The 13,667-nt window shown below is 44.2% G+C and overlaps 2 protein-coding genes across 6 annotated transcripts in view; one reads left to right on the forward strand and one right to left on the reverse strand.

Moving 5' to 3' along the window:
- Positions 1-13,667, reverse strand: part of APG10 (Aldolase-type TIM barrel family protein) — a 142,770-nt gene that overhangs the window by 78,014 nt on the left and 51,089 nt on the right. The window lies entirely within an intron of this gene.
- LOC147424090 (uncharacterized) lies at positions 6,143-13,394 on the forward strand. The gene is made up of 2 exons (XM_086502153.1): positions 6,143-6,151; positions 12,492-13,394. The coding sequence occupies exons 1-2, from the start codon at positions 6,143-6,145 to the stop codon at positions 13,242-13,244; spliced, it is 762 nt and encodes a 253-aa protein (XP_086358279.1). The 3' UTR covers positions 13,245-13,394.

Genomic DNA, 13,667 nt, shown 5'->3' on the forward strand with positions numbered 1-13,667 from the left:
GTGACTGGGCATGCACGGTCTACCAACAGACTCACAAAAGTGCCAGATCACTGCTAACCTAGACTTGACTGAACTGATTGAACCCTGCTGTGGTGTAGCTTGTCCACGGACACATAGTGTTGGGATGTGTCACGTGACATCCCCTGTATGGCGTCGAGGGAGATCGCCAACAACATCCGGAATCCTGGAAGGGACTCTTCACCGGCCTACTCTGATGTGTGGGTCGTGCGGTACTTGAACTTCATAAAGGTTTGCAACGCTTGCTTCTTTGGGCCGCGCCGAAAACTACAGTCTTCTGTGGATCCTTCAATGCTTCAACTTCGTTGAGAGTCGTGCTTCTTTCTTCTTCAAGAATCTCCATGGCTGAAAATTCATAAAACCATTTCCAACGCAAAAACATGAACATGCCCATTCCATGTAAAGTGAGTGGAAAAAATCTTGTCTTCCTCAAAGACTGTGCATGCAATGTAGATGAACAAATAGACGGATTGCCAAACCGTTCACCACATACACAAACAATGAGATCGAATCTTTTCTGTTTGATCGAAATCAATCAACTGTGGCAAATCACAATGGAAATGCCCATGCTTGGTGCTCATACAATCATGTGCACGTTCGGAAACTGTGTCATGCCAAGAAGGAGACATGGAATGTGACTTCCTTACATCCAAACTTTTCAGCTTTTCAGGAACAATCCGCATACATTCGTGCTCATCCGTGAGAGAAACGTGTTCAACATACAATATGTCATGCCTAGTAAAAGGGATCACTTAACGATGCTGACTAAAATACAAGAAACCTTCACGAATGAAACACTCGAACAATGCGTGCGTATCAATCATGCAAACACACAATACTTCCTGTGATGGTTCTTTGGACGAAGGCTCGAGAGCCAAGATAGGTTCGTCTCGAATGATCGAATCGTATTGTGGGGGTGCTTTGGACCTCGACTCGAAAGCCAAGATCCGATCGTCGTGATTGATCGAATCTACAAAGAGGTTAGCTTCGCTAGGAAAAGCATCAACTAACACATCATCCTTGTGAACAATCACATCATCTTCATGCAATTCATCATGCTTGTCTCTTTCATCCAAATCATCATGCAATTCATTATCCATCAAATCATCATGCTTCTCATAATCATACAAGTTCTGCGGGTGGAGACAAAGAGACTGAGAGAGTCTCCTTATCTCGAATCCTTTCAATCTTGTCCTGCATAGTAGCAATGAGAGATGGAGAAGGAGAAGTATCCACTCTATGAAAGACAGTAGAAGAATCACTGTCGGCGTTGAGAGTTATAGTGTTAGCCCAAAAATTTATGAAAGCATCAATTTCACGAAACCACTTAATGCCTAAATCATCACATCCTGAGAGAGGAGAAACAACAAATCTTCTAGTGAAGGCAGTTTGTTGAATTGCAAACAACACATCAAGGCACTCTTCCGTGATGAGAGCGTCCATACCGGGACGAAAGCCAGAGACCTCGATAGGAGATCTCGGACTAACTTCGAGGCGGACTCTCTCAACAAGAGAGGAACTGATCACATCATGCATACTACCTGGGTCAAACAATATGACAAAACGGTGCCCCGACGTACGACCATAACATTTAATGAGAGAATCATCAATGGGAGGGTCCTGAGAAACTTTGGGCACAATCGTGTTATCATTCATTGCATTGACAAATGTAGTGGGTGTTGTGGATTCTTTAGATTCATTCGATTCAAGCTTAGGACATGTTCTTTTTATGTGACCCTTAATGTGACAATGAAAACAACGACCTTCCTTAGAATACGTGCTTTGTTCTTCCGACGTAATGTATCCTCCTACAATTCCTTGTGCTACCTTTTCATCTGGAGTAAGCTTAGGTTTAGCAATTGTGTTAGCCTTACCCTTAGATTCATTGGAAGAATTCTTTGTTGAGAGACTGTTGGAAGATTGATTAGAAGAGTTATCATTCTTACCATTCTTACCGTTCTGAGGGTTCTGAGAAGTCTGCGAGGTACTTGTGGAAGTCTTGTTCTCCTTAGGCTTTCCCTTGTTGTGCTTCATCTCCTGTGCGAGAGCAATCGCTACCGCCTTGTTGAGATCGATTGGATCGAATACCTCGACATCGTACTTGATATACTCGTCCAATCCAAAGAGAAAAGCCTCTTTGCGCTCATCATCCGACATGCGTAGTTGGGTACCTAGCTGCAAAACACGATTAGAAAAAGATATAACCGGCCTACCATTTTGCTTGAGAGCGAGCCAATCATCCTTCAATCGTGCCAAGTATTGAGGTGACATAAACCGCGCCTTGAGCTTGTCTTGGAAATCAACACAACTTAGAGAGAGGGGCGTGAAATCGTCGGCTGCCTCAAGGTGCGCGGCTAGCTGTGCCTCTTGCCATGCGTGGTACCAATTAATGGCATCACCGGCAAGATACATAGCTGCCGTCAAAACTTTGCTATTTCCTGTCTTCTTAGTTGTCGCAACATAAGCATTAAATTGATGCAACCAAGAATGAATCACTGTAGCATCCATCTTACCGTCATACTTACTGAAAGTCTAACTTTTCTGTATCTGGATGATTGGAATCCGCGTCGTGGCTTGCGCTACTTGACAAACTTCCACGATCTTTGGGTGGTTCGGTCTTCGAGGCTAGGATGTGGGAAATAAATTCTGGATGACGAATCTCCCTCTGAGCCTCTCGTTCATCGCGCTCGCGTTCGAAAGCAAGTCGATGTTCTTCTTGTTTTGCGGCAAGAGCAATGCGCTCTCGTTTCTGAGCAAGGAGCTCACGGTCCTGAGCAAGGCGATTTTCTTCTTGTTTTGCGGCAAGTGTGGCATTTCTTTCATCGTGCTCGCAGTCCTTGGCTTCTTGTGCACTGTCCTTTGCTGCTTGTTCCTCTACTTTGCTTGCGAGTTGTGCCACTGCAACTCGATTCGGTTCTTGTTGTTGTGCCATCATGTCCAACATCGACTTGACCATCATCTCCATAGGAGTGAGGACAAGTCGTGGAGTAGATGGCGAAGGAGGAGGATTGGAAAAATCTCTTGGTGGGGAGAATCCTTCGTCGCCTCTCTCATGCTCATCACCTGAATTCGAAGTATCCATGCCGCTTCGGGTGACGACCATGCACTAGGATCTTTGGTTCTTAAGTTCACGAGGAACTTGGGTCTTGAGGTTCTTGAGGTTCTTAAGGTTCTTCAGTCTTGAGGGTCTTGGGTTCTTGGGGTTCTTGAGGTTTTCTTTCGCTTGCAAATCGCGTTGCGAAGGATCTTCTCTTCACCCGAGTTCTACTCTTTTCTGCGGGCGCACCCCTTGGCGGCCTTGCGCTCACACCAAGGTTGCTTCTTCCCACCTCACGTCGATTGGCTGGCCCCTAAGTGCACCGTCCGCTCTCAATGAGTGAAAAGAGACACAAGGGGAGGCTCGACAAGCCCTTCTTTCTTGGGATTCCTGTCACTCTTCAACAAAACACGATTAGGAATCGCCACGCCCAAGTAAACTTGGGTTCGTGCGACCTCAACAAGCAAAATAAAAATTCTTGTGGTTCTTTCCTTGAGTAATGCAGAACACTTCCAAAGCTCTGCAGTGGAATGTATGTTGTATTTTCTCAAGATTAGTGATCTTTATCGCTCAAGGTTCCTTTTAGTTCTTAGGGAAAGAGAGAGCTTTCCGTCTTATGGAGAGTGCTATGATCACGAACAAAGTAAGTGGATATTGTGCGTGCAGTGAATGAGACTGAGAGAAGGAGAGAGAAGAGATACGACACCGAGAGGTTATAAAACCCTCCCCCGAAGGCCCCACTCTCGTCGGCGAGAGTGGTCTACTTTGATTGCACAAATGTGTACAATGCGTATGCAATGGACTGATGCAATGGGACTATGCCGATGACGACGACGACGGTGACGACGACGACTTGATGGCTGAAATCTGCGATCTTCTAATCGCTGAATTCGGGGACTGTTTTGGTGGCTGAAAATGACTGTTTTGGCTGCGTTTTCTTGGGCTAAAGTTGGGGGAACTTCTGCAACCAACTTGGGGTGGTTCTGCTGCGACTTGTCTGCTGAAACCTGCGTTTTCTTCAAGGCTGAAATCTGCTGATCAAAACGCTGAGATGGCTGGTCCAGAAACGCTGAACTGTGGCAGCAGATAAGGCTGAAAACAAAAACGCTGGTGCTGCCTTTCTATTGCCAAAAACGCTGGGTCAGATGCTACAAAAAACGCTAATCTGTGGAGACATAAAAACGCTAATATGCTGCTTGTGAAAAACGCTAGCAAAGCTGAGGTCTCCTGCGATGGTGGGGATCTGCAATTGCGATGATGCTCAAGGTAATGGTGGCCACTCTGCAATGGAAGGAGGCGCCAAGTGCTTGGATTTGCCCGCGAGGATGGATGTCCAAAAACGTTGGGGGTGCTGGGGGGGTACTGCTGAGAAGTTGCCTATTGAGCGGGAAGCTCCTGCTACCTCTTCTGCCAGAAAGTGCTAACGTGGGTTTGCTTATACATTAACTTAGCAAAATTGCCCTACCTACTTTTATTGGAAAGTCACTTAAAAATAATAAGTAAAAATAATCAAAAATAGGAAAATAGGCTAAATGCACTGGAAAATTCCCCTGATTGAATCTGATGGATTCTGAAGGGAATACTGATGATCATGCTGTGTGCAACCAGAGGATATGCATCTATGCTAAGTGACTGGGCATGCACGGTCTACCAATAGACTCACAAAAGTGCCAGATCACTGCTAACCTAGACTTGACTGAACTGACTGAACCCTGCTGTGGTGTAGCTTGTCCACGGACACATAGTGTAGGGATGTGTCACGTGACATCTGTCTCCTACATACACCGCATGTGGGAACTTCCAAGAGATAGATATGCCCGCCTTGCACTTGAGTCCTCTCAACAGTTAGCCATACAGGGAGATACAGCTTGCTGGTATGGGGAGATGACATCATGGTTTCACGCACATGGGTTCAGCATAGACAGATTACCTCCCCTCCAGTACTCACTGAATGCACCCTCTTTGACTCTTACACAATCCAAGATCACCAGGCTCATCCGCCAAGACCTGACTCAGTTAGACACCAGGAGAACATGGATACAGCCAGCACAGGAGCTGGGCACGAAGATGGCTTTCTACAGAGAGCATCTTCTCGAGCTTACGGAAAGTGGTTTTGTGACGAGGCCCAGATACATGGACACCCACTTGTCTCATGGGATACAATGTGCTATTGGCCACATACGCACATCTTCACACCAGCTGCGGATCGAGACTAGGAGATACATCGGAGTACCAACAGAGGCCAGGTCATGCCCCTTGTGTGACATCGAGCCTGAGACAGAGTTATACTACACATGCCACTGCCCCGTCTACTACGAGATACGAGGCCGCTTCCATTGCTTGTTCCACTCTCCAGAGTCATGCGGTATGAGGATTAGAGATGCCTGGGTTTGTTTTTGCTCGAGCTCCGCAGACACAGAGAGCGCTTGATGAGTGGAGAGGCTAGTGAGTCTCAGAGACAGATCACAGACTTCTTTAGAGCTGCCATTGGACATCGGGAGGAGCTACTACCACAGCAGAGCTCGTCGCCTCACACCAGAGACACTGATCAACCGAGCGACCGCGCTGGGGAAATCCAGACGCCCACGACTACGGAGGACTACACAACATCGACGGAGGCTGCATCAGAGGATTCGGATCACTATGGTCCGACATGCATGACGCCCGATCAAACTACTGGTGATTGATGAGATCCGCCAGCGACCGATGATGGATCTCTTGTGATCTAGCTATCCCAGCTAGCTCCTTAGTTCACACCTAGCAGTTTAGGATTCCATAGTATTTTATTTTGTCATTTTGTCATCTTGTTACTTTGACTTTGTATCAAATCCACCACATTGTAACTTTCTGATCTCATAGGTCACTTTGGCCTTTTGAAGACATTAATATAACATTTCATTTGTCTCTCTCTCTCTCTCTCTCTCTCTCTCTCTCTAAAAACGCAGCCGTTTTTTGACCTAGTAGACAGCAGTCCACTCTTTTGATCATAACTTCTTCATCCGAACTCCGATTTGGGTGATCTATAGCCTCAATCGAAGAGCACGAAGTCCTCTACGCATTGATGTAAAGACAGAAATTTTCAGAGTTATGGAAGGCGTTTCTGTAGCAGCATTTCCGAAGTGAACAGGTTCAACAAAATTGATTCTCATCTCCTCTTTTACCTACAATGTCTTCCAGCACTCGCAAGGGTTCTTCTTCTTCAACAAGGTCCACAACCATTGTGGAAAATGATCCAAAATCTCTTAAGTGTGGAGATAGCAACACAACCACCCAACCAACGACATCGGAAACCATGATCATGGCGTACTTGGTATCATTGCAAGAGACCGTAAACAAACAAGGCGAAGACTTACGAGCACTTGCAATGGAGAATGGCACACTAAGGGTACTTGTGGTTGAGAATGAGAATCTCAAGAGGACACTTGAGATGCAAACAACACGTTTGATGCAACTTGAAGAGGAAGTCAAGGAATGTAAACGCTCTCTTGTGGACTTGAATGCTTTGAAGGAGCGGATGAGCAAAGTAGAGCATGACCATGTATTGAAAGAGGAGAAATTTGACACTATGAGCCGGGATGTATGCGACATGAAAAATGTATGCACAAACAAGTCTTGGGCTGATGTATGTGGTAGCAATGTGGTTTCTAATTCCTCACTCATGCAAGCTATGGTTCAAACAAAGAATGTTGAGAATGTGGATGTGGAGGAGTTGAAGGAACGGGAGCAACGTTCCAACAACATTGTTATTCGTGGAATTCCCGAAGAGAAGTTAGAGACACCTCCTTCTTTTGCCATTGTTATTGAAGATTTCTTCAAAACCCACTTTGGCATGTCCGGAGTTATGGTCTATGGAGCACATAGAGTGGGGAAGCAAGGAGCTCCTCGCTCGGGAGAACGGCCAATTGTATGCACCATGCCGGATGAGACCAAGCGAAAGATTATTCTTGATAATAGTTGGATCTATTTGAGGGATACAAAATGTTTTGTATGTGAAGATCGCACTATTAAGCAACAAAATATGCGTCGCAAGGCATATGAGGAAAAGAATAATAAAAACAAGGAGATCTCTCATGAAGAAAATGTGCCCAAGGAGGAGGCAAGTCTCTCAAGCAAATAGGGATGCGTGACCTATGAGACCGAGTTACAATTGAAAATATGCTTTTGGAATTGTAATGGATACCCATGGAATGCGGGGGTTGGCATTGATGAACTAACAAGCAAAGCCGATGTTGTACTTCTTGTTGAAACTTGGGAGCATGATACACAAAGGATTAACGGTTTGGAGGATTACAATGTACATTCATTGATGTGGTCAAAGAATCTCAAGCAACGAAGAGGACAAGGAGGGTTAGCATGTATGGTTAAGAAAGGATTGGAAGATTTTGTATCAATTGTGAAAGATGACAAGTACAAACGTTATGTATGGCTGAAAATTATGACACCAAAAAGAGCACCCATTTTTGTAGCCGGTTGCTACATTCCTCATCATGATTCTCCCTTTTATGCTTGCATGGATAGAGATCAACCATTTTCTGATTTGGAAGAGGACCTTGCTTATTTCAAAGGTGAAGGTGATGTTATTGTATTTGGGGATATGAATGCTCGCACAAAAACATTGCAACATGATACTCAACAATTTGATATGCCATACATTTCAAGGGAGTTGGAGGAAGTTCACTTGTATGATCGTACTTCAATGGATGAGAAAGAGCCGGATCACTATGGAAAGTTACTTTTACACATGTGTAATAGCACGGGTATGCTCATTGCCAATGGTGTATCTTTGTGGAGTGGAACCAATGGATTTACATGTAGGAGACATAATGGGGAAAGTGTGATTGACTATATGCTACTCTCTGAAGCCATCATGTATCGCATAAAGAGTTTTATGTTTGGTCAATGGACCCCGGAATCCGACCATCGCACCTTATGTATTGACCTTTCATGTGGAGAAGCGACTAAGCATGATAATCTCAGCCAAAGGAAAGAGAAGTTATCACTATGTATGGATTTCAAACGGGCACCAATGTACATTGAAATGGTTGAGCAAAAATTATGGATGACAAAGCTTCAATGTGATGCACCATTGGAAACTAAATGGGAAGCTTTCAAGAAAGCTATTTGTTCTTGTGCGGAAGAATGCTTTGCCATAAAGCATCTCCATGGTATCAACAAAGATAGATCACGCAAAAGGTGGTTTAATAAAGAATGTCAAGATGCTCGAAAGTCCTTGATAAAGCTTGATGCAACTATGGACAAAGACAACTATCAAAGTCATTTGCATACATACAAGGCATTGATTCAAAAGAAGAGAAGAAGATGGGAAGTAAAGCAACAAGAATTTCAAGTCCAAGAAAAGGCACATGCATGTGGAAGATTTTGGAGAAACTTGAGAGGCAAGCGGGTTGAGAATTTTGGTAACTTGAGTCTAGTGGATATGTACACACATTGTAGGCAATTATATGAGCAAGCAAATACTGAAAAAATGCCATTTTATGGTTCACTCCCATGTATGCCGTCTTTTTTTACTATTGAGGATGTATGCGGTGGGCTTGAAAAGTTGGCCACTCGCAAAGCGGGAGATCTTCAAGGTATCAAGCCGGAGATGATCAAATGGACGGAAGATTTTACCCATGAGTGGATGTGTGATATGTTCAACCTTGCACTTCAACATGGTATGCCTTATGATTGCAGTACTAATTGGGTTAAGCCTTTGCATAAAGGAGGGGATGTAAAGAATGTAAGCAACTACCGGACTATAATGATTGGGTCTCTTATGTCAAAGTTGTTTGGGTGCATAATGGAGATGAAATTGAGTGATTGGGCTGAAGAGAATGACAAGCGTGCAAAGGGATAAGCGGGTTTTCGTCGATGCCATAACACCATTGATCATCTTGTCACTCTTCGTGTTCTCATGGAGGAAAGTCGGTTGAAAGGCAAGCCATTGTATTGTTGTTTTGTGGACTTTAAGAAAGCCTTTGATATGATTCCACGTAACAATTTGTGAAGAAGGATGGAAGAACTCCAAGTGCCAAGTGAGTTTATGCTTGCGGTTTCTCGAATCTATGAGAAGGTGATTTATCAATTGCGCATGGGAAGAGAAATTTCAGAAATTTTTGTAAGCACTATTGGGGTTAAACAAGGATGTCCATTGTCACCAACTCTCTTTGGTCTATGCATCGATCAATTGGAACAAATGGTACTTGACTTGATACAAGAAGAAGGCATTGAAGAGGTCACTATTTGCAATGCGGTAATCATGCTTTTGTTGTATGCGGATGATGTAGTGCTTCTAGCACACACTTTAGAAGATGCACAAAAGCTTATGGTTGTCCTTGAGAACTTTTGCTTGCATAGTGGGCTGATTGTAAATGAATCCAAAACAAAGGTTATGCTTGTGAAAACCAACCATAAGGAGAAGCCATGCATTGTGTACAACAACGAGACACTTGAAGTTGTTGAGAGCTTTAAATACCTTGGCCTTGAGGTTCCATCCAATCACAAGTGGCATGAATGTGCTATGCGTCGTTTGGAAGCGGGAAAGAGAGCATATTATGCATTGAGAACATGTGTAATGCGGGAAACATCAGGTGTTGCGTTCTCAAGAAGTATCTTTTTGATGCATTGGTGACACCGGTTCTTCTTTATGGAGTTGAAGTGTGGGGCGGGAGCATCTCAAAGTCTACTTGGAAAGAGTTTGAGAATGTCCAAAAGCGTTTTCTTACAAACTTTCTCCAAGTTAAGACACAAACACCATATATGCTCCTACTTCTTGAGTCGGGATCTCTTCCAATTGAGGTTATGGGCATGGAAAGGGTTGTGGAGTACATGATAAAGATGCGTCAAAACCCCTCACATCGACTTCCTACAATTGCATGGGAAGCAAGCAAAAAAGTTCAAAAGACGCATAAAAGCAAGATCTTGAGCACGGGATGGATGCAAGACATAAATAAGTGGTTTGGGAGATGGAATGCATTACACTTGCTACATGATGCTTCAATTGACTCTCAAGTGAATGAAGCTTTTCTACAACGCCAATGTATTACGACTTGGGAGAAATACGGTGGGTCACGCTTCATACATTACACCACCTATATTGCCCCCAACTACAAAACCATGTTCTTCGCTGAGAGAGGAAACCGTACTCACACTTACATGCTTGAGCCTATTCCCTTGTCCGCGATACGCACTATCGCAGCAATTCGGCTTAGCTCCCATTTCCTTCGATGCGAGATAGGGCGTTGGGGCAATGGAGAAGAGTCAAATCGATTGTGCACATTATGCTCACTGCAAGTTCGAGAGTCTGAGTACCACACACTACTAGAGTGTTCAGCTTTTGATCACATCCGAACTTGCTTCTCTCACATTTTCAGCCATAACTTAGACCTACACACTTTCCTCTCCCAGCCAAAGTGTGGGCTCTCCATTGCGACTCTCATCACTACAATTTTGGAGCATCGAGAGTCACTCATCAGCCATACACATACTACATCACATGTAACTTTGGTCCCATAGGTCATATTTGACCTCCAAGGACGATAATAAAATCTCTCTCTCTCTCTCTCTCTCTCTCTCTCTCTCTCTCTCTCTCTCTCTCTCTCTCTCTCTCTCTCTCTCTCTCTCTCTCTTTTTGGCAATAAAAGTGGCGCTTTGACGCTTTGCATTACATAAGAATCGACCATCAGTCCGTGTACAATAAATATGGGAAAACCCTTGAAGTATCTACAATCATGGGAAAAAATCCCATAACAAAGCACAAAAAACAGCTAGGGATAAAGATATTTTAACCAGGTGGTGAAGTACAGCTATCTAGATAGTGATCAAGTCTACACAAATCTGCCCAAAGCTCTGTCCACCTCGGGCGATGTAGCGAAAACCACAAAGTCTACTGCTGATTATTCTGACCGACATAAAGCATCCGCTGTAAAAACCTCCCGTAGCAGCTCACAAAAGCCAAGGGCCTGTGAAACCCTTAGGTCATGCCTTCAGTACCATCCACATCCATTCTAACATTTCCTGATGATGTACTCCACCACAACCAAACTGTAAGAGAGGCAGGGAGGCCCTACTCACTCTCCACCTCAAAAGCCAAGGGAAGGTACCAAGATGCACATCAATTTGACCAAGATAACTTCCCTAAGGCCTCTCTAAACTAGCTCTCGAACAAATCTGCAAGCTGTCTGATATCCATAAAGTAATTGGCTTCAACCATTGTCTGCTCCTATATGGTATCGTAGACAGCCTCCCTCGTCCAAAAGGAGTTATAAACCTGTACTCTAAATCTGATCATGGGAGCTCTCTTTGGGCCGAGGAAAATGTGACGTGTTCCTGATAACTGCACGAAAAGAATATTAACACATAGTGGTCCACTCCTCAAGGAAACATTTGGAGATCTCCATGGACCAACCGCAAAGAACTGAGCTGGTAAGATCTCGGAAAGCGGGACACCTGCTAGAGAATCGAGATGCAAAGCCTGCTGAATAGTCAAAATCCTCAGCAAACTACGAAGACTCACTCTCCTGCTCCCTCTGGACAGTGCCTACTGTGAGAGGCACCTACGACTGAATCTCCAACAAATCAAGTCTGCTGGATAGGTCTATCTTGTGGCAACTCAAGTTGATCCTAAACTGCCAACAATTGTTGATCCTCCTCTAGCTCTGTGTCCAACTACTCTCGAACCTCCCCTCGATCCAAATCTAGTAACCTCTCCTTTGGAGGCCCGTCTCGGGGCTACTCTGCCACTACCAACCTCTATCTCATTACCCTTGTGTAAACAAGGATAGATTCTCTCTCTCTCTCTCTCTCTCTCTCTCTCTCTCTCTCTCTCTCTCTCTCTCTCTCTCTCTCTCTCTCTCTCTCTCTCTCTCTCTCTCTCTCTCTCTACGCCAATCCCCACTCTTGAAGGAAACAAAGCTTTGGATTGACCAGGAATTGACTATGGCTCAACTCAAGATCAAAGCAAGTGAACTCAAGAAGATGCAGGAAGCTCGCAAGCAAGGAAAATGGGCTATCTATCGAGGTAGGAAAGCCATCATCCAAGAATTTCGAAATCCCAAACCAGCCCTCTCCGCACTTGATCTCCCTTAGGTTTTCTTTTCTTTTTGTTTACCTTCTCGATGGACTCTCAGTCCTAAACTGATATGTATCTGATGCATTCACTTAGAAGAATCCATTGTAATGTTTTGTTCTCGATCTCATAAGTCATATCTGACCTCCGTGGACGATAATTCTCTCTCTCTCTCTCTCTCTCTCTCTCTCTCTCTCTCTCTCTCTCTCTCTCTCTCTCTCTCTCTCTCATCCTGCAGCCGCAAACCGTTTAGCGCCTTGAGGTAAGGGAGTAGCCCCCCAAGGGGATTGAGGGGGGGATCCCCCCTTTGGCGGGTAGCTCTCTAACACCCCCCTCTACGTACACACCCGCACCATGACAGGGAAGCAGAAGAAGACTTTTGCTGACATCCTGACACAACCAGATCGCATCCCTCCACCAATCATAAAACCAACCCGATGGGAATCTTACCTGCTACAAGAAATGAAGAAACTTCAAAATGAACTCAGTCTTGTCAAACAAGAGCTACAGAAGAAAGAGGAACACATAGCAGACCTTCAAACAAAAGTACAAGAATTGACAACAAAGCAAACAGCAATGGAAGAATTCCCACCAAAGGTTGAAGAAGACCAATCTACAGCTAAGGTAACTCCACAAAGCTTTTCTGATGAAGTTTTGTCTGTTATTAAAGAAAAAGAGAGAGTACAGAGCATAGAAAGACATATTCGAATTGGAGGTCTTCCCGATGGGTGGGACACGCAAAGGCATGAAGATGAACAAGATGAATCCGAATATACTGTAGAGACAGATACACTGACTAAACGATTGTCTCGGATGGTCCCCTTCATCGATTTGGGAGAACCAATGCATGTGGAAGTCAAAGGGAAACAGGCAAAGGTTTTCTACTATGATATGAAAGAAAAGATAGCAGTCATGAAGCGGACAAGGTCATTAAAAGGTACATCCGTTTGGATATCAGATGAACTGACACCTACCCAACTAAAGAACAGATCAGCAGAACTAGAAAAAGTAAGAAAAGCAAGGAAAAAGGGGAAGTGGGCAGTCTATAGAGGAGGAAGAGCCATCATTAGAGACTTTGTCAACAAATCATCACCTCAAGAACAGGAGACCAAAGAAACCTGATTGCACATCTTTCTTTTCTTTATATGTAGAAAGCATGGGTAATACATGTTGTAATGGTAAGCTCATGACCATGGAGCTCTGAGCTACTGAGGTAGTTTTATTTTATTTTCATTTTGCTATGATGGAAGACAATGTAACCAAAGATGTATTGTGATTTGTCCTATAGGTCAGCTTTGGCCTCAACAGGACGTTAATATATCTTTCTTTCTCTCTCTCTCTCTCTCTCTCTCTCTCTCTCTCTCTCTCTCTCTCTCTCTCTCTCTCTCTCGCTCGATTTCAAATGGGCACCAGTGTACATTGAAATGGTTGAGAAAAAGTTAAGGATGACAAAGCTTCAATATGATGCACCATTGAAAACTACATGGGAAACTTTTAAGAAAGTTATTTGTTCTTGTGCCGAAGAATGCTTTGCCATAAAGCATC

The sequence above is a fragment of the Adiantum capillus-veneris genome, chromosome 26 (genome assembly GCF_014529385.1).
Source record: "Adiantum capillus-veneris isolate H3 chromosome 26, ASM1452938v2, whole genome shotgun sequence".
Lineage (NCBI taxonomy): Eukaryota > Viridiplantae > Streptophyta > Polypodiopsida > Polypodiales > Pteridaceae > Adiantum > Adiantum capillus-veneris.